Source organism: Jaculus jaculus, chromosome 5, assembly GCF_020740685.1.
Source record: "Jaculus jaculus isolate mJacJac1 chromosome 5, mJacJac1.mat.Y.cur, whole genome shotgun sequence".
In the NCBI taxonomy this organism is placed as follows: Eukaryota; Metazoa; Chordata; class Mammalia; order Rodentia; family Dipodidae; genus Jaculus; species Jaculus jaculus.
In genome coordinates, this window is record NC_059106.1 from 85,402,352 (window position 1) to 85,420,649 (window position 18,298).

General features: G+C 51.0%; 1 protein-coding gene across 3 annotated transcripts; it reads right to left on the reverse strand.

The window, feature by feature from the left end:
- Positions 1–11,902: 11,902 nt before the first annotated feature.
- Positions 11,903–17,588, reverse strand: Pdzk1ip1 (PDZK1 interacting protein 1). Of its 3 annotated transcripts, none has more exons than XM_045150120.1 (5): positions 17,483–17,588; positions 17,052–17,213; positions 14,320–14,428; positions 12,779–12,874; positions 11,903–12,265 (listed from the first exon to the last, which is right to left on the reverse strand). In XM_045150120.1, exons 2-5 carry the CDS (start codon positions 17,116–17,118, stop codon positions 12,193–12,195), a joined length of 345 nt encoding a protein of 114 aa, XP_045006055.1. In that variant the 5' UTR covers positions 17,119–17,213; positions 17,483–17,588; the 3' UTR covers positions 11,903–12,192. The 3 variants fall into 3 exon arrangements, with proteins under 3 accessions (XP_045006055.1, XP_045006054.1, XP_004663308.1); XM_045150119.1 differs by having other exon boundaries at positions 17,356–17,496; XM_004663251.2 differs by lacking the exon at positions 17,483–17,588 and having other exon boundaries at positions 17,052–17,308.
- Positions 17,589–18,298: the final 710 nt, after the last annotated feature.

Below are 18,298 nucleotides of genomic sequence, written 5' to 3' on the forward strand. Positions count from 1 at the left end.
GCATAAAATCCACAGAAAACATACCACTAAACTGTGAAAGACAAGACTTTACACTTTGATCTGGAACAAGAAAAGGATGTCTGCTTCCACCACTTTTATTCAGCATAGTAGTAGATGTTCTTACCATGCCAATTACACAAGAAAAAGAAATAAAAGCAAACAAATTGGAAAGAAATAAAATTATCTTTGCTTATCAATGGAATGGTCTTATTATATGTAGAAAATCCAAGTAAATCATTGCAAAAAAAGATATTAGTTAACAAAAAAATTTGATGAAATATCAGGATTTATAGTCAGCATACAAAAATCAGTTACACTTCTATAAACTAGGAATACATTGTGTAAGATGTAAATAATGTGAAACTCAACAGATGGGAACTCTGCACTAGGTTCTCAATTTTTCTACAAATCTAAAACCGTTTTTAAAAGTAATGTGTGTTTTAGGACTGGAGATATGGCTTAACAGTTAAGGCACTGCCTGCAAAGCCTAAGGACCCATGTTCAACTCTCCAGATCCCATGTAAGCCAAGGTGAAAGCACGCATGTGGAGTTCGATTACAATGGCTGGAGGCCTTGGTGAGCCAATTCATATTCTCTCTCTCTTTCTCTCTGTCTCTCATTAAAAAAAATAATGTGTGTTTTAAATACTAAGGTATTTACAAAAAAAAAGCTATTAAACCTAATAAATGAGGGCTGGAGAGATGGCTTAGTGGTTAAGACACATGCCTACTAAGCCTATGAACACTGGTTCAATTCTCCAGGTCCCATGTAAGCCAGATACACGTGCTGGCGCATGCATCTAGTATTCATTTGCAGTGGCTAGAGGCCCTAGCATGCCCATTCTCACTCTCTCTCTCATGTGCACTAATAAATAAATGAATAAAAATAAGTCTTTTTTAAAAAGAAAAGTAATAAATGAATCTGGGAGATTGTAGGATAGAAGGCTGTGGAACAGAGTCAACTTGGTGAGACTGAGATGTTTGCACACTTGCACATTCCACAAATGACACTGACTTCACCAGCTCCTGAGAATCACCTCTGAGCTCTTGAAATAAACCTACCTGATAAAAAATGTATTTGAAAGGAGGGCTTCCTATGCTTTTTGTTCCTAGTCTATCTGATGTCTCCCCATACTGTACTGGGAGCCTGGCTTCAGGTCAAAGTGACATGAGCATCTATAGTGGATGATCTGCACCTCAGCCTAACTAGCTCTTCCAAGGTTACTGCCACCCTCCATCTCCTTCATTGAGCAGGATTTGAGTTCTTTTTTTTTTTTTAATCAGGGTTCATGTATGCCCATTAGCCATTCTCATTGAAGTTCAATCACATATGGTCTGGTACAGTTAGATTACACCAGCCACATCGTAGTGTCATGCTACATTCAAAGATGGTTTCCAATTAACTTTGTAATATAATGCACAGGGCAACCAAAAGTGAGAGTAGTATTAATTTATGGGAATAAACATAAGTATAATAAACATAAGGGCAGTTTTGTGGGTATAATGTATCCATTTAGCCAGACAACAGTAGTTTCCTGCCTTAGGGCTTATGACCTCCCAAGCCATAGGCTTTTCATGAGGCTTTTAGTACTTGGCATGAATTTCTTCCCATGGATCAGGCCTCAAGTCCAATCAGAGAGCAGTTGTTTCCCCCACATCAGATGTGCCACCATTGTTCTTCTCAACTCTGTGAGTCCTTCCACTGAATTGTCAAACTGAGATGGTTTGGGGAACCCCCAAAATCAGTATACAAAAATCAATTATGGGCTGGAGAGATGGTTTAGCAGTTAAGGCATTGGCCTTCAAAGTCTAATGACCCTGGTTCAAATCTCCAGTACCCACATAAAGCAAATGCACAAAGTGGCACGTGTACCTGTTGTTTGTTTGCAGTGGATGGAGGTCCTGGAGCACCCATTCTTTCCCTCCCTCTCTCTCTCTCTTTCTCTCTCTCTCTCTCTGTGTGTGTGTGTGTGTGTGGTGTGTGTGTGTGTGTGTGTGTGTGTGTTTCCTCTCTTCTCTCTTTCCTCTCTCTGCTCACAAATAAATAAATAAAAATAAAATTCAAAACACAAAAGAATTTTAAAAATCAATTATATCTCTATATGCAGATGATCCCAGACTTACAATATTTAATTTATTTTTTGACTTCCAATAGGTTTGCCAGGGAATAACCCCATCATAAATTAAGGAGTGTCTGTAATAGCAATTAATAGCTATAAAAATATATAATTTAAAACAAGACTTTATTGACAAAAGTAGGAAGAAATTTTACAAAAGTATGTTCAAAGCCAATGGACCCAAACTAGAAAATATAGTTGAAATAATTCCAGAATTTCAATGTTACTCTTTTTTTTCTTATAGTCTTTGATGAGATTCTCCATCTTTTCCTCAATCACAGGATGTCCTATGGGACTTTCTGCTGTCAGTCTGTGAGGTTTGTTTCTGCTTTTGCTTTGCAGGGTCAGATGGCTTCTTAGCACACCTGCTGAGTTCTTATTAAGTAATTCACACTGAGTATGAAGAATTACAGTTTAGCAGGTGTTATTTCCAGCTAAAGAGGGTTGAGATAATTTCTTGCAGACACAGACAACACAGGCAGAGCATCCTGGTGCCAGTGAAGGAGGAAGGAATCAGGACACAGCATCTCCCTGCCTGCCTTTACAGCAACTGCAATAATGCTGATCTTGCACTATTTCTTTCTACTTAAGAACTCAAAGATGTTCTAAAAGGGACCCATCCAGATCAGAGCATCAGGGACATGTAGGGGAAGAGGCAGTGTGGTGGTTTGATTCAGGTGTCCCCCATAAACTTAGGTGTTCTGAATGCTAGGTTCCCAGCTGATGGATATTTGGGAATTAATGCCTCCTGGAGGGAGTGTATTGTTGGGGGCGGGCTTATGGGTATTAAAGCCAGTTTCCCCTTGCCAGTGTTTGGCACACCCTCCTGTTGCTGTGGTCCATCTTCTGTTGGCCAGGGGTGATGTCCACCCTCTGCTCATGCCATCGTTTTCCCCTGCCATCGTGGAGCTTCCCCTCGAGCCTGTAAGCCAAATAAATCTCTTTTTCCCAGAAGCTGCTCTTGGTTGGGTGATTTCTACCAGCAATGCGAACCGGACTGCAACAGGCAGCTAGACACAGAATGAGCATCTTGTGTGATATGACCTTTACATCTCACTAGGAGAAATGATCCTTGCTGAGGCCCAAACCTGAAATCCTTCCAACACATTTCCTAATGACACCATAAGAAATCACAAGGCATGTTAATTATTTCCTGCCTAAGGAAATAAATTAGGGCTAGAGAGATGTCTCAGAGGTTAAAAATGCTTGCAAAGCCTGCTGGCCCAGGTTTCAAATCCCAAGTCATCTACTTAAAGCAGAACCTAAAAAGTGTTACAGGTATCTGGAGATCCATTTACAGTAGCTGCACGCACGCACACAAGCACACATAAATAAATAATAAATAAATAAATGTAAAAAGAAAGAGAAGACAAGGCTCAGTCAGTTCTAGAATCTCAAACATCTGACTTCCAACCAGGCCAATCCCAGTATCTTTCCAGTTCTCCTATTAATAGCTACTTCACTCAAACCCCAGCCTGAGCAGACTTCCTTTGTCAAGCATTCATCTTCTCGAAGGATGTGTAAATCCTGTCCCCTAGTGAATGTTTAAGATACTGCAAGCAATGCAGGGTGGGGTGAAAACAGGCATTTGGCAGAAAGAATACCTTTTTTATGAGCAGCTTTGGGAAAGGGTTAGCCTTAAAGCAAACTGGAATCCCCTACGTACATAGCCTAAACTTAAATGCATTTAATCCGTAAGAAAAATATAATAGAAAACACACTTTGAAAGAGCCCCAGAAGTGCTCAAATACTCCTGGGAGTTGGTACCACACATCCTCCACTGCACTGGTGCACTGCTATGGGGACATAATGATGGGGTCATGCAGACAAAGGAGGTGTGAGAGAACAGCCTTCAGCCCTACCCAAGATGGAAGATCAGATGTTGGGGTACAGAAAAGAGGGCCCAGAGCACAATGCGCCCAGTAACTTGAGGGATGTCAGGGAATGATGGGAAGTCGAGACTGAGCTCTCGCAAGCTTTGGGATCTCCTGGCTCAGCTGAACCAGCTGAGTTCCAGACTGTAAATAAAGGCCCTTAGGATGAAGTAAAGCAAAGTTTTAACACTTTCAAATGGCCCTTGTAACACACTGAGTATAGAGTGGGCCATGGCTGGTGGCCAGTGGGAATGGGCAGTAGTTGGCAAGCAGATGCTAAGCGTAGTGACCCTGGATCCACAGCATGGCAGGTCTTATGCTACAGCACTGCACTGGAACATCACCACAAATATTAACCACATCCTTATGTCAATGTCCATTTAGGGATGATTGACACCTAGAGTCTAAGTGATCAACCCGAGGTCTCGCAACAGATGTAAGTGGCTGAGCTGGGACTGGTTAACACACATGCATGTATTTAACAGACACTAAGTATTTGCTCTATGCAGGCACTGCCCTGGCAATCCAGGGGTGTCCTGCCCTCCAGATCACAGATGAAAGCTTGCCCCACCTGAGAAGGGTGAAATGCAGATGCAAGAGCCATCCTGCCGGAGATGAGGTTGAAAGGAGGGAAAACAGGGACAACATGGGTGCTGAGGCTTAAAGAACATGATAGGGTTGGGGGGGGGGGTGGAGATGGAGAACGTCAGCAGTGTCCAGGCTACGGCCAGGAATAAAACAGTGGCTGTAAAGAAAGCCTAGTCACAGTGGTCACAGTGTTGTCATCTAGTGGTTGCTAAACTGTGGCTGGCAAAACAGGGGTGGGAAAACTAAAGTGTATGTTGTTAATACTCAGTGAGCATTTTCCTATACAGGTTTTGTGTAGATACATTTGCTGTTTGCCACAAGCTCATCAGATAATTCATAAGTTACCCCTAGTTTTCATAGTCTGGCACTAAGGTACCTTTGTCAATAACTTTGTCAATAACCTCACACTAATATAAAATTGGCAGGTGAGATTTGCTGAGGCAAGTTTGCCTTTGAGCTCTCTCACATAGCCACTAGGCTATACTTGCCTTGAGGAGCTTAGAATGGCCTCTGAAGGGATGAGATGTTGACCCGCTCTGCATTCTGAAAAGGTCTGTGGTGTAGTGTGGTCGAAGCCTGAGAGTTCAAACAGGAGGGAGGGAGGAGCTGCAAGCATCCAGGCAAGAGTGGTGACCAAAGCAGGAAAGCTGGCGGGGCAAGAGAGGAGTACTTATCAGAAAGTAAATGTAGTGGATCTGAAGCGTGTGAGTGACCCTCTGTCTCAGGTATGAGTGAATGGGTGCTACTTACAGAACCAAGGCCTCAGTCTAGGGAAAGTTCAAATATTCCTTCAGGTATGCCAGATGACTATAGCACTGTATAAGATGATCATTTGATCCAATCACCTTCCAGAGCTAGGCTGGACACTTAGACATTACAGCAAATAGGTGAGTATGGTCTCTACCTACGGGACATTGAGATCACTGTCTTGACCAGAGAGAAGCAGCTTGTGCAAGGACAGCGCCCAGGCTCAGGTCAGAAGGGCTGAGGAGCCAAAGCAGGTGATCAGGGACAGGTTCATAGAGAAAACAGCTGCTATGGCGTTGCATGGAGCACAGAAGGATCCAAGAGGCCACTGGATCTAGCAGCAAGAAGGTGGGACTAGAATGCCCTTGGAGAGAGCAGCTTTGGTGGCATGTCACAGATGGAAATGATGTCACAGCCTTTGAGGGGAGAGCTGGGAGTGGAGAAAGAAATGACAAATGAAAACCATTCTTCTGCCGGGTGCAGTGGCACACGCCTTTAAACAGAGAGTTCAAGGCCACCCTGAGACTACATAGTGAATTCCAGATCAGCCTGACAAACAACAAACAACAACAAAAAAAAAAAAAACATTCTTCTTAGATACATCAAGGGACATCTCCCACTTTCCCAAGTGTGTCATTCCACAGAGACTGTACATTTTCTGAAAGCAAACATACTTCCTTCTTCAGTCCCCCACTTCACCCACATACTCCCTGCATATAACTAAGGCTTGGGCAGAATTAACAATGGATTTAAAGTCAGAAGACAGTGGTTCCATATCCCTGGATAGCTATGTGACTTTGGGTCTTCCTCTCTGCTCTGTATTTTCTCCCCCAAAAGTGAGCCAGTTATTCCCAGGGACAGAAGCACTCTGGGGTGCTAGTGAAAAAGACCCTACATACCACACAGCAGCCTTCCAGGGCAAGGCCAACACACTGCTGCCATCACTGGGTTTGGACTTGAGGACTGGACCTCCCCAGCTTCGTGCTCCAGTTCATTAGCCCGAGAGGCCTGGAACATTGGCCCTCCACCAACTTCTCCTATTCCTTTCCCTCCTCCTTCCCTCTCCTCCCTGTCCCTTGGCCCTGGTGCCAGCACCTATCCTCACCCCCATCTCATACCCCAAAGCCCACAGCTAGAACTGGCCAAGGGCCTGGTTACACGTTGACAGAGTCCTTTAGAGAACTGTGCTGACCTCAGTGATGTGGAACTAGCTACAAAATGTTCACATTTCCAAAGATGCAGATGCAGGCAAGGAGTTGGGCCCTGCATGCTCACCAGCCACATGGTTCCTCCAGCCTGCATGTGATCCTGGGCAGGTACCGTCTCTTCTACAGTATCATGTTAATCAATTGGGCTAACTGGTGCTAAGAATCTAGCCCTGACACCGTCGTTTGTTTTCGCATCTAGCTCAGTGCATTCTATTAATAACATTAATAACAGGGACTGTGCACTTTGTGCTTGGTGCTACTCTGTGAGTTTCACCGTTCACATCACCCCCTGTCAACTAGGTAGCAGTTGAGTCCAGGAGCTCCATGTCTGCAGTACACATGTCCACCACCACAGTTGAAAGCATCAATGCTACTGTGTCTAGGCTACCTTTCCCAGGCCTGGGCACTTGATGATTTGGTATCCTAAGGCAGGATCTCTGGTTCAGGGCACTGCTGGGCACCTAACTGTCCCTCTAGTACTGGCCCTGTCAGTGTCCCTCCTGCAGGCTATTAAATTCCCCATGGCACGCACTCTCCCTCTGGTCCTCGGCATCTGCTGTCCTCCTTTGATGGCCTCCTTGATGCCTGTGAGAATCCAAAAGAGATGCCTCTTCCTCCCGCACAGGCCCATGCCAGACTGCAGCACTGGTTGGCACAAGACCTGTGGACCTCTCAGTGCTCTCTGGGCGCCACCATCGACCAATCTTCCAACTTCATCAGGACAAATCCTAGGATGCCTCCCCTCTGTCTCCTTCCCTTCCTGTGTCCTGGGAGAAAGTGCTACCTACAGAGCACAGCTGCCAGGGAGAGCTCTGGCCTTGGCACTTAAAGGGAAAAGCCCTGCCAGAAGCTTAAGTTCAGAAGCTCAGTTAAAGCCTTCCACGGTGACTCACACTTGCAATGCTCAGGAGGCTGAGAATCACTGCAAGTTTCAGACCAGTCCTCTGCTGGGTTGGCGCTTCACACGTTATGTGCAGCCACCAGAGGGCAGCAGCTGCTGACACCACAGACAGCGACTTTGGAAACTGAGGGCCAGACGACCAGTGAGGAAAAACATCACTACCCTTCCACCAGAGAGATGGAGAGTCCGCGTGTATGCAACCCCCATACACACGTGTGCGTGCATGTAGATGTGTGTCTGCACCATGTGGGTGAAGTGGTATGGACGTACATGTGGACAAACTGCTAGAATTTAGTCCCCTCCCTGTGTATTTCTTCTCCCTCCCTTGGGCTGTCCTTGTCCTCCCTGGACAGTCTTGTCCTGGGTGCCCATTCCTACTCCAGAAGGGTTCCTAGAGCTGGCACAGACAGGGAAGCAGACAGACGGTACTGTGGAGCAGGCAGAGTGAGTTCCAAGACAGAGGGAAGCTCCGGGGCTGGAGCTGCTCAGAGGCAAGTGGGGTGCAGGGGGGGGAAGCACAGGGAGAGTTGGCTGCCAGGCTGACTCAGGGGTGTGGCTTATTGGAAAATCTCAGGTGCAATAACAACACATAGGCTACAGATGTTTCCTCACAGCGGGCCTGCAGGGAGGACCGGGTGGACATTACCAGTTTTACTGGCCAGGAACTGAAGGATCTGAAAGTGTAGAGTGTCTCACAGGCAAAGCCGCGCATAGCTGAAACTTGAGCCACAGTCAGTGTGAATCCCGAGCTCTAGTTTACAGCCACTGGGCACTCTACCAGCAGCTGGAGGGCTGAGGCCGAGCCCCGTGAACCAGGTCTGACCAGGAAGCATGTGTCTCCGCCCTGGCCCCAAAGCGAGTTCTCAAGGTTCCAGTCCGGACTTGCTTGTGAGGCTGCTCAAGGAGGCCGGGGAGGCATGTGACGGGCGCTGCTGCCCTGCGCTTGCCCAGCGGTTTTTGATCTAATGGTCCTTGAAGCACATGGTAGTTCTGCACGTGCACACTGAGTTCAAGGGACATAACCTTGAAGCTCATCTTGCGTACCTGGTATTTTGTCTGCAGCAGGGGCGAGTCTGGAGGTGGAGCCGCCGCAGCCTGTCCGGCCGGAGCTTCAGGCTCCGGACACCGCTGCCGAGCTCCGGTGGACCTGTCCTTTGCTGCCTGGGTTTGGTGTGACCTATAACGGCATCCTTGTTGGGAAGAAATGAGAGCCCTCGTTCAAGGTTAAGAATGTCCCAACAGCAAAAGGGCAGCCTGGCTTTTGGGACGACCTTGCACATTCTGGCAGAGCTGGTGGAAGGGACCTGCAGGAAAATGAGGCCACACCAAAAAAAAAAAAAAAAAAAAAAAAAAAAAGTCACTTGCGGGTCTCGGGTTGATTACAGGGAAGGCTGGGGTTGGGACGCGCTGGAGGGCCCACAGAGGGAGCCACCTGGAAGTAAAGTGACGCCGGGGAGCGGCCGGCGGAGGGGCAGAAAGGTGGGCGGGGCGGACGAGAGGCAGAAGATGGGGAGCAGAACGTCCCCGGGAGGCTGAGAAAGACACAAAGACTGGACTGCCGTGCGTGCGAAGGCCGGGCTGGGGAGGGCACGTCGGAGGAGCGCGCAGGCCGGTGCAGCTCCCGGGGGCCGCGCGGGCCCGGCGTCGCCGCCGAGCTCCGGGTCCTCTCCCCCGGGAGGGGCGGGCGCTCGCCCGCGGCCCCGCCCCAGGCCCTCCGAGGCCGCCCCTGGGGACCCGTGGTGCGGCCCAGGAGATGGTGGGGGGCCCAGCTGGTGCGTTATCAGCCTCCTCCAGGAGTGGGCCCGAGCCACCGAGCGGCTGCCAGTCTGAGATTAGGCCCCGGGAGGGTCATTAAGCAGCCGGCCTGGCTCTGGCCCAGCCTCCTTCCCTCCTGATCCGGCCAGGCTGGCAGGTGGGAACCACCGATAAGGACCGGGGTCTTGACGGTTCTGGGGTGGGCAGCTCCTTGCTCTCAGCCTGTGGTCAGGGCTGGAACATGGAGTGGGGGAGGAGGAGGTCAGGGTCAGCCCAGGCCCTGCAGGGGGATCTGCAGGTTCCCACCGTCCCTGTCCTGCCCAAGCTGAGGGAGAGAGAATAGTGAGGGGCGGGTGGTCCCGAGTCTCCGCAGAGTGCAGGCATCCCAGGAGCTGCAGGGAGACAAGGTGAGTCCAGGCAGAAGCAGGTCCCTCCCGGCTACATTTCACAAGTGGCTCTGGGCCCTTGGGGCTAGGAGGTGGAGAGGTGGTGGGGAAAACCTGACTTTGATCCACCAGCACCTCCCAGGGCCACCTAGAGGCAGAGGTGGGAAATAATGTGGCCTTCTGTTAGGAGGTGCGGTCAAAAACTTACCAGCTGAGGAGCTGGAAGGAAGGAGGGACGGACTGTTCTTCAGTAAGAGGGAGGCTGGGCGCTGGAGAAATGGCAGTTAAGGCACTTGCCTGCAAAGCCTGGGTTCATTTCCCCAGTATCCAGGAAAAGCTGGATGCACAAGGTGGCATGTATCTCTGTCTCTCTCCTCCCCTCCCCCGTGTGTGTGTGTGTGTGTGTGTGTGTCTGTGTGTCTGTGTGTCTGTGTGTGTCTGTGTGTGTTTAAAAAGAGGGAAGCTGGACTGTCTGGTAGCCAGGCTTTTCTGTCTGCTTTAATAAAGGAAGATTTTTTTCAGAGGAAGGGGATCCCTAGCTGGAAAAAAAAAATAGAGGGGCTGGAGAGATGGCTTAGTGGTTAAAGCATTTGCCTGGGAAGCCTAAGGACACAGGTTCGATTCCTCAATACCCATGTAAGGCAGCTGCATAAAGTGGCACACGCATCTGGAATTCATTTGCAGTGGCTGGAGGCCCTGGCGTGCGTGCACTCGCCCTCCCTCCCCCCCCCCCCAAATAAATAAACTTTTAAAAAGAAAAGGCAGAGTTTTGACTTGGCAGAGGTGGGTGAGAAGGCATGGTCACAGAAAGCCATAGAAAATGATGCCTGGAGGAGGGTCACAGGAACAGCAGCCCCCGTTCATAAAGCCCCAGGCCCAGAGACGGAAGTGTGCCCTGGCTCACACAGCAAGGCAGGGGCAGGCTTAGAGAGGAGTCAATGCTCAGAGCTCTATTGCTGCCAGAGGCCTTGTTCCAACCCCCAGAGAGGTTATTTAAGTCAGTCTTCCCTTGAGACATTTAGGGAGCTTTGGGCCACAAAGCAATGGCTGTCACAGTGAGGTGTAGTGAGACAGGTGGCAGAGGGACATCTTGAGACAAGAGGGACTGCCTGCCCTCTCTACCCACTTCTCCGGTTCCAGGAATGCTCCTGGGTGAGTCACCTGAGAGGGACAAAAGCTGTTCACTCGGGCTGGAGAGATGGCTTAGCGGTTAAGCGCTTGCCTGTGAAGCCTAAGGACCCCGGTTCGAGGCTCGGTTCCCCAGGTCCCATGTTAGCCAGATGCACAAGGGGGCGCACGCATCTGGAGTTCATTTGCAGAGGCTGGAAGCCCTGGCGCGCCCATTCTCTCTCCCTCTACCTGTCTTTCTCTCTGTGTCTATCGCTCTCAAATTAATAAATAAAAAATTTAAAAAAAAAAAAGCTGTTCACTGAGATCAGCAGCCATAGAAGCAGCCTCTGGTCAACTAGACAAGTGTTCAGCTCACGCCTGTTCTTTCCTCTACCTCCTGTACTATTCCTACCAGTACCCTGTTCCGGACCCGAGCACCCACCCTACCCAGGGCTGGGAGTCACGGCCTGGTGAAGATTCAGTTCTTTTGGCTTTGCAAGGAGACTGGCCCTGACCTCCAAAGAGGAGCAGCAGAACTCTGTAATAGCATCCCTCCCAAGGTCACAAAGCAAGTTGGTGGGTGACTGAGGACACAAACTAGGGGCCTCCTCCATCTCATACTTTCCTTTCCCAGCATGTCCCCTCATAGCCCAGCACTCTGGCTTTTGAGGGGAGACAGAATCAGATGGGTGAGAGATATACCCACCGCAATGCCTGGCAAGGGGAAAGGGTAGGGTGCTGCGTGGGAAAGGCCCAGAATCACCTTGAAGAGTGAGTTGAGAGGGGTGATGAGCTCCCTGCCATGTGAGCCTTTTTCTTGCCTTCATTACACAAAAGACCCATCTTGACACTGATCAGTGATGAGGATGGCCAGGGAACCCAACACTCATCAGGGTTTTCCTTGCCCAAGAAGCTGCTCTGGATACATGAAAGGTTTGATCTGAGGAGGCAAGGACCACCCACAGGCAAGGGTGGGTCCAACCTCCCCCATGCACACCCACACCTCCCCCTGGAGGGCTCTGTGCACCCAGAATCTGGGGAGATGATGACCCTCTCACCCCATCTGAATACAACCTCAGCTTCTCCAGCTGTGGCCTCGAGCTTTCCCAGATAATCTCCAAAGTCACCATGTCAATGGCTCCAGAAGGTAGTTTTTATGATTGAGGAAGCCAGGCAAGGCCTCCTGGAAGCTCAGGGGCTGCATCTGAGCCTCAGCCTCAGAAGTATAAAAAGTCTTTATTTCACAGAAATAAGGGCCAGTTCCATGGTTACATTAAGATGGAAGGTGGGGTAGAGGTGCTGAACCGGCTGTCTCTTCAAAAGCTCTTCAGAATTGAGTGGGAGATCCTAGGAAGACTGCACAACCACAGTCTGGGCTGGGGGTGACTCAGGAGGGCCATGAAGCCAATCCAACACTGTAGACTCCTGCAGAGCAGTGGGTGGTAGAGGCATTGGCCACTGATCCCAGGTCCCAGACAGCCTTGGGGTTGGGGTCACGGGGAGCATGTCACATGGGCGTGCTTCGGACCTTGCCCTCCTCCTCGAGGACATTCTCATAGGCATTCTTGTGCTCACTGGACCTGAAAGAAGAGGTAAGCCCTGCTGTATCACTAGCCTCCCTCCATATCCCCTTCTCCCTGATCCGTCCTGCCTCTGTGAGGGTGGCCATCTTTCTAGAATTAGTGCCCGATCCCCAGCAGGGGCTTCCTCAGAACACAGCTGGTCTTGTGCACATGGACTGGAAGCCTCGATGCCTACCCACAAACCCATCTCCTACTGCACTGGGCTCCCAGAGCTCCCTTCCCACACTGAGTCTCTCCTCTCATTCATCCCTTTCACTGCATCTCCTTCCCTTCTGAACCCCTTTTCTCCAAGGCACCCACTACCCTAGCAAGGCCCTCTCTACTGACTGAGCCTTCTGACCAAACTGCACCTTTGCCTCCCATGGACCTGGAGGCCCCATGCAGCCCTCATCAATTCACTAGCCCTTCCCTGTTGGCCTCCACCCTCTCTAGCACCCCTAGCAAAATCTCCCCCTGAGGGCATATGGTGGCCCTGAAGTGTGGGATAAGAGCCTTGTACCAGCCCCTTACCGGAAGCTGGATGCCATTGAAGAGTACTTGCCATCCATTCCCACCAGGACGCCATCCGCCTTGTTTCCAACTGTCATCATCATGTTCCCAGGCTCCCTAGAGATGATGCATATCAGTCATGATTATCAGTGAGGACCCATCTCTGACCTGCTTCTGGCCTATTCCTCAAGCCTCAAATCCTCTGCCTGGAACACAGAGGGCACAGAGAGTTGCAAAATACTTGTCCCAGGTCCCAGACCTCTCTCCACTGCTTCCAGCCACCCTTGCTCAGCCCCAAGGCAGACCCAGCAGGATCTGTGTTCACCTCATGTTGGGAGCAGATGTAGTCAGTGGCTAAAGAAGACTGATGGAGAACAGAAGCATTTCCAGCAGAAAGTTCCTCCCCTCCACCCCAGAAAGTGCCAAGCATCACCTTCTGCCTGCTCATCTGTCTTCAGATATCCCGCAGGCATGTCATAACTTTACATGTCCCAGGTCAGTTCAGCAGTTGCCTCAAAGCTGCTTGTCCTCAGGACAGCTTCTGGAATCATCCATCCTTATTCTTCTACTGGCTCTATCCTCTGACTTTCAGATCCTCTTCCCAGACAGTTCATAGACTCATCCCTTTTGGTAGTTGCCTGCACCCCCTGAGGTCCAGGCTCTGCCAGCCTCATGCTCAGCCTCCTCATGGCTCTCCAGGCCTACAAACTGACCTCCTGCCATGCACATGCACATGATAGCCAGAGGGAATCTGCTAAGGCCAAGTCTCCTGTCACTGATTTCTGCCATGCTAAGATAAAGGACCCAGGCCAGGTCACCAGCCTTATGCTGGAACTCTCTGTCCTCATCTTCACCCCTGAGTCTTCAGGCCATGCAGGGCTGCTGCTGGGACCCTGGCCACCAGGCCAACTTGAGAAGAGCTGGGAAAAGAGCCTCTGGGATAGGCACAGTTTTGTCTAGGGGATCTATGCCTCTGTGAGTTCATGCCTGGTTGCCTTGGTGTCAGGCCCTGAGCTGGGGAGTTTAAGATGTGCTTTCCCCACGTTACCCCATCTTCTGACTGACTGCTCGTGATAGAACATATAGTCTACAAAGCCCTGCTGGATCCACCCCATCTCCAGACCAGCCAAGGCCATGCCAACACTCTGCGCTCTCCCTCATTTGCACGTGCATGGCGTGTCGGGTCTGCAAGCCTGTGAGGCCACTCTGCACCCTATGTGGTAGCCCGCCAGGACGACAAGGCCTTCCACTACAGAAGGGAGGCTGCATTGCCACCCACAATTCCACAGACACACACGCTGAGACACCGAGGAGAGAAGACACGCCCCCCAGGATCACTGCAAGGGGGTCAGCAGAACACAGAACTGGGCACCAGCAAGCCTGAACACAACTTCATGCTGTCGCCAACTTTCTCTGAGCCACATTGCCCCTTCCATACTGCAAGAGGACCTGAGCCACAGCTTCTGAGGTCCATCCCAACTCGAGCAAGAACAGCTTGCTGGGCCATTCTGCCAGCTTGGGGTCACCTGGCCCCAAGACCTCCCCTCCCCCACAGCACTTACTGCTTTTCCTGGCACCAGAAGTGGTTAACAGCAAAGGCAATTGCAACAAGGACTAGGAACACAACCACAGCGATGACGCCCTGCATCCAGGGCTGAAGGTTTCCCAGGCCTGGAAAAGAATGAGGGACTTCAAGAACATAATGGATTGGGGCCTGCTTCTGAGGCCATCAGCCACTCCAGAACCAAGGGAAGTGCCTGGGCGTCTGAGATTGGAATTGGTCCTATACCCCATAATACCCCACACCTGGTGAAGATGAGGCTGGGAACAACCAGAGGCCCAGAGCAAAGACTGACGTGTGAAGAAGGTCTGAGCAGCCAAGGGAGACAGGCTTCAGGGTGCTGTGTCTAAAGTCTGGGGTACCAGAGCCTACTGGACTCCCCCTGGGGTCACATGCAGGGGGGCCCCAAGGAGTACCAAGGACACAGGGGCCAAAGGGCACTCCAGATGGCTGGCCTAGGCTCTTCCGTTGGGAGTGGCCCCTCCACCACCCCCGCTGGTGGAGGTGGCCCTAGCCTGCCAGGCCAGGCTGGTATCTGGAATATCCTGTTCTGAAACAAGAAGCTCTTCTGGGTGAGGCGGGGAGGGTGAGGTGCTGCTTGGCTTGGGTGTTCTGTGAGGTAAGAGGGATGAGATAGGTGGGGGCAAGAATGGAGCCCCTTCACCTGCTCCAGCAGGGACCAGATCAAGCCCCAAGCATGCACACTCTGCTTGACAACAACTCCAACCCTGAAGATTCCCCGGGAGCCTCTGCTCTCAAGCCACTGGCAACAGCACAAAGCTTTCCCACGGAGCCTGAAGTCCTCAACAGAGAGGAAACAGGTAGGAGCCACATCTTTAATCCTAACACTCAGGAGACTGAATTAAGAGGGTCACCAAGAGTTCAAGGCCCTCCTGTACTACAGAGTGAATTCCAGGTCAGCCTGAGCTGCAGTAACAGCCTGCTTTTAAAAAAAATTAAACAGGGCTGGAGAGATGGCTTAGTGGTTAAGAGCTTGCCTGTGAAGACTAAGGACCTCCCGGTTCAAGGCTCGATTCCCTAGGACCCACGTAAGCCAGATGCACAAGGTGGCACATGCATCTGGAGTTCGTTTGCAGTGGCTGGAGGCCCTGGTGAGCCCATTCTCTCTCTCTCTCCCTCCCTCCTTCCCTCTCCCTCTTTCTGTCTGTCACTCTCAAATAAATAAATTAAATTAAATTAATCTTTTTTTAAATTAAATAAAGAGGCTTGTGAAAACTCCTGCTTTCAGGCAAAACACCTCTATACCCAGAAGCATCCTACATTTTAATAGGCTGGGCATCAAAAATATTCAGGCTGGAGAGATGGCTTAGCGGCTAAGTGCTTGCCTGTGAAGCCTAAGGACCCTGGTTCGAGGCTCGATTCCCCAGGACCCACGGTAGCCAGATGCACAAGGGGGCACACGCGTCTGGAGTCCCTTTGCAGTGGCTGGAAGCCCCAGCGTGCTCATTCTCTCCCTCTCCCTCCCCCCCCTCTATCAAATAAATAAATTTTTTTAAATATTCATGCCACCTTATTCCCATCAGAAGTTCAATCTCATCAGAAGTCCTCCCCTGAATCCAACCTAAGGCTTTCCTGTGGCAGTGAAGGCTTCCCTTCTCTTGGCATTCTCTCTGAGCCTGAAGGATGTTGGGAGGGAGGGAGGATTCTGGAACTCTGATCTGTGGCCAGAATAGCCCTTTCTTGTTCCAGGGGTAGCTGAAGATGCAATGTGGTTATCTTGCAAAGGCCAGTGTTTCAGATCCATCCCCTCCCCCAAAAACCAGTGACTCAGGCTTCTCAAGCCAGCAATATATACTGGGCACAACGTTGAGAGGTTCCCACTTCTTCCTCCAGGACTGGTAGTCAACTCCCTCCAGGTACCAAGCACCACAATCCCCTGTTCCTACTCCCATGGCTCTGGGGACAGCTTCTAGCGCAAGGGGCAGGGGCTGAGGAAGAAGAAAGATGCTCTGGGCCTGCCCCTTCTTGCCCTGCCATGGGACCTGTGTGGCTCACTCAGACTTTCTGGTCTTTCAGTTTCTCACAGAGCCTCCTATGATGTGGGATGTGGAGCTGAAGCAGACACACATGAGAGCTCAGGATAGGGTATTCTGGAAGCATCTTGGCCAGCTCCTCCTGGATGGTAGAGAGCTGAGTGCACAGCTCCGTCCTAGAGGAAGCTCTGGGAGATGAGGAGAATGAGGTTTCTGTCCTTGCTTTTTCTTTCTAAGTGTCAGTCGAGTCGCAGAGAAAGAGAGCGATTTCCTCTAGACCACACAGCAAGAACAGAAACAGCGCCCAGACACGTGGAGCTGCTCTGGGGCACCACGCCCTACCCAAGTGCAAAACACTCGCACAGTGAGTCAAAGCCCTGGGCAACCCCCACAGATTGCCCCTCTCCCGGGGATAGCATGCTTTTAAAAGGTGCCCTGAGCACACTCCAGCCTCTTTGTAGCCTGTGACCGCTGCCCTCAGAACCCAAGCCATTTCGGGGGAAATTACTTTCATAAGTCTCAAATCTACTTCTCTCCAAAACCCCTGACTCAGCATGTCCCCCTCTGCCCCACCACTCACTCAAGGAAAACAAGCCGCAAACAGCTCAGGCCAGGGGTCTGTTGTTAGCCCAGTGCCTGTTCCCACCCCAAACCACAGATATCCGAGGACACCACCCCTTCCTGGGTGGCCAGCAAGCCCCCTCCTTCCTGCGGCCAGTAAGCTCTGGTCTTGGGCTACCTTGTTGACAGCTGGCCGGGGGCACGGCAGTGAGCAGGCCCAACACGAGCAGGCGGGGGGCCAGCATGGCTGCAGGCAGGAGCTGAGGTCCAAGTTGGTGGCTGGGCTCCTGGAACTACCGGCGATCTGCGGTTGTTTGCCTTAGATCAGTTCCGTTGCAGTCTGGCCGGGCAGAAGAGGAACAGGTTAGGAAGAAGGTGAGGGAGGGCGGAGAGAGAGAACAGCGGGAGTGGAGAGAAACTGCCCTCCCCCACATGGAAATGAGCTGCCAAGCCTGGCCTCCCTGGCCTCTGCCCCAACCTACCAGGCTGGCATTTGAGGTCACCCTTCAGAGGCCATCTAAAAGGTGGGTCTGTGAATGAGGGAAGTGTGGGAGGAGACCCAGTCCCTCCAAGCCACAAGACTGCCCCAGAGTCTCTGCCTGAGCTCACCTTTCCTGGCAGTAAGGCTGAGCTCTGGTGAAAGGTATGACACATTGTCACTCCTGTCTGGAATGAGCCCTGTGGGTGGGACTTCTCAAAAGACTGACAGTATGATTAAGAAACTTATAGCCAGTCAGGGAGCCTAGGAAAAACCCTAAATCAGGAGGCTCAGGGAAGATTCCTTTACCCACTTCCCCAAGAACCTGGCCTATGTTTTGTCCTCCTCTCACCTGTCCCTGCCCCACCAACGCAAGGTCTGGGACACAGTCTGGCTGTCCCTACCTCTGGCCAGCCCAGTGACTCCCTAAATCCAGCCCAGCACACAGTCCTGCTCAATTCTGCCTCTTGTCTCGGTGGTCCCTGTCAACTCAGCAGTCTCATAAGATCTGCCTTGATAAGAGGCCTCAATGCTCTCAGATCCACCTCCATCCATTTCAGGAAACAGAAGTGGGTGGACAAGAAAAAAGAAGGAAGCTCTCAGGTACCAGAGTCTACAGTCTACAGCCAGGAGAACCCTGAAGGAAACTCACCTGTCCCAGGATACAGGACATGGAGCCACACCTCTCAGAAGAGAGAAAGCCTTTGTGCAGGACATATAACATCCATGAAGCCCTCTAGCTCAGGAACAGAGAACGGCCCAACTACCTATTGAGGCCTGGGGCTGAGAGTCATGCTGGGACCTTGTCTCAGCCATTCCTGGAGTACAGGAGTTGAGAGACTAAGAACAGATCTGACTTCCTTCTTCATAGGACAGCATGGAAGGGCTGTAAGCACAGCTTTCTGGGTGGTCAGTGTACCCCTTTGCTTCCAGGAGCTCCCCAAAGG

Coding starts and splice junctions, on each gene's coding strand:
- Pdzk1ip1 (XM_045150120.1), bottom strand. CDS start 17,118: ATGCTGGCCCCCCGCCTGCTCGTGTTGGGCCTGCTCACTGCCGTGCCC. Junction 14,429..17,051: donor CCCGGCCAGCTGTCAACAAG/GTAGCCCAAGAC, acceptor ATTCTTTTCCAG/GCCTGGGAAACCTTCAGCCC. Junction 12,266..12,778: donor TCAATGGCATCCAGCTTCCG/GTAAGGGGCTGG, acceptor CTCTTCTTTCAG/GTCCAGTGAGCACAAGAATG.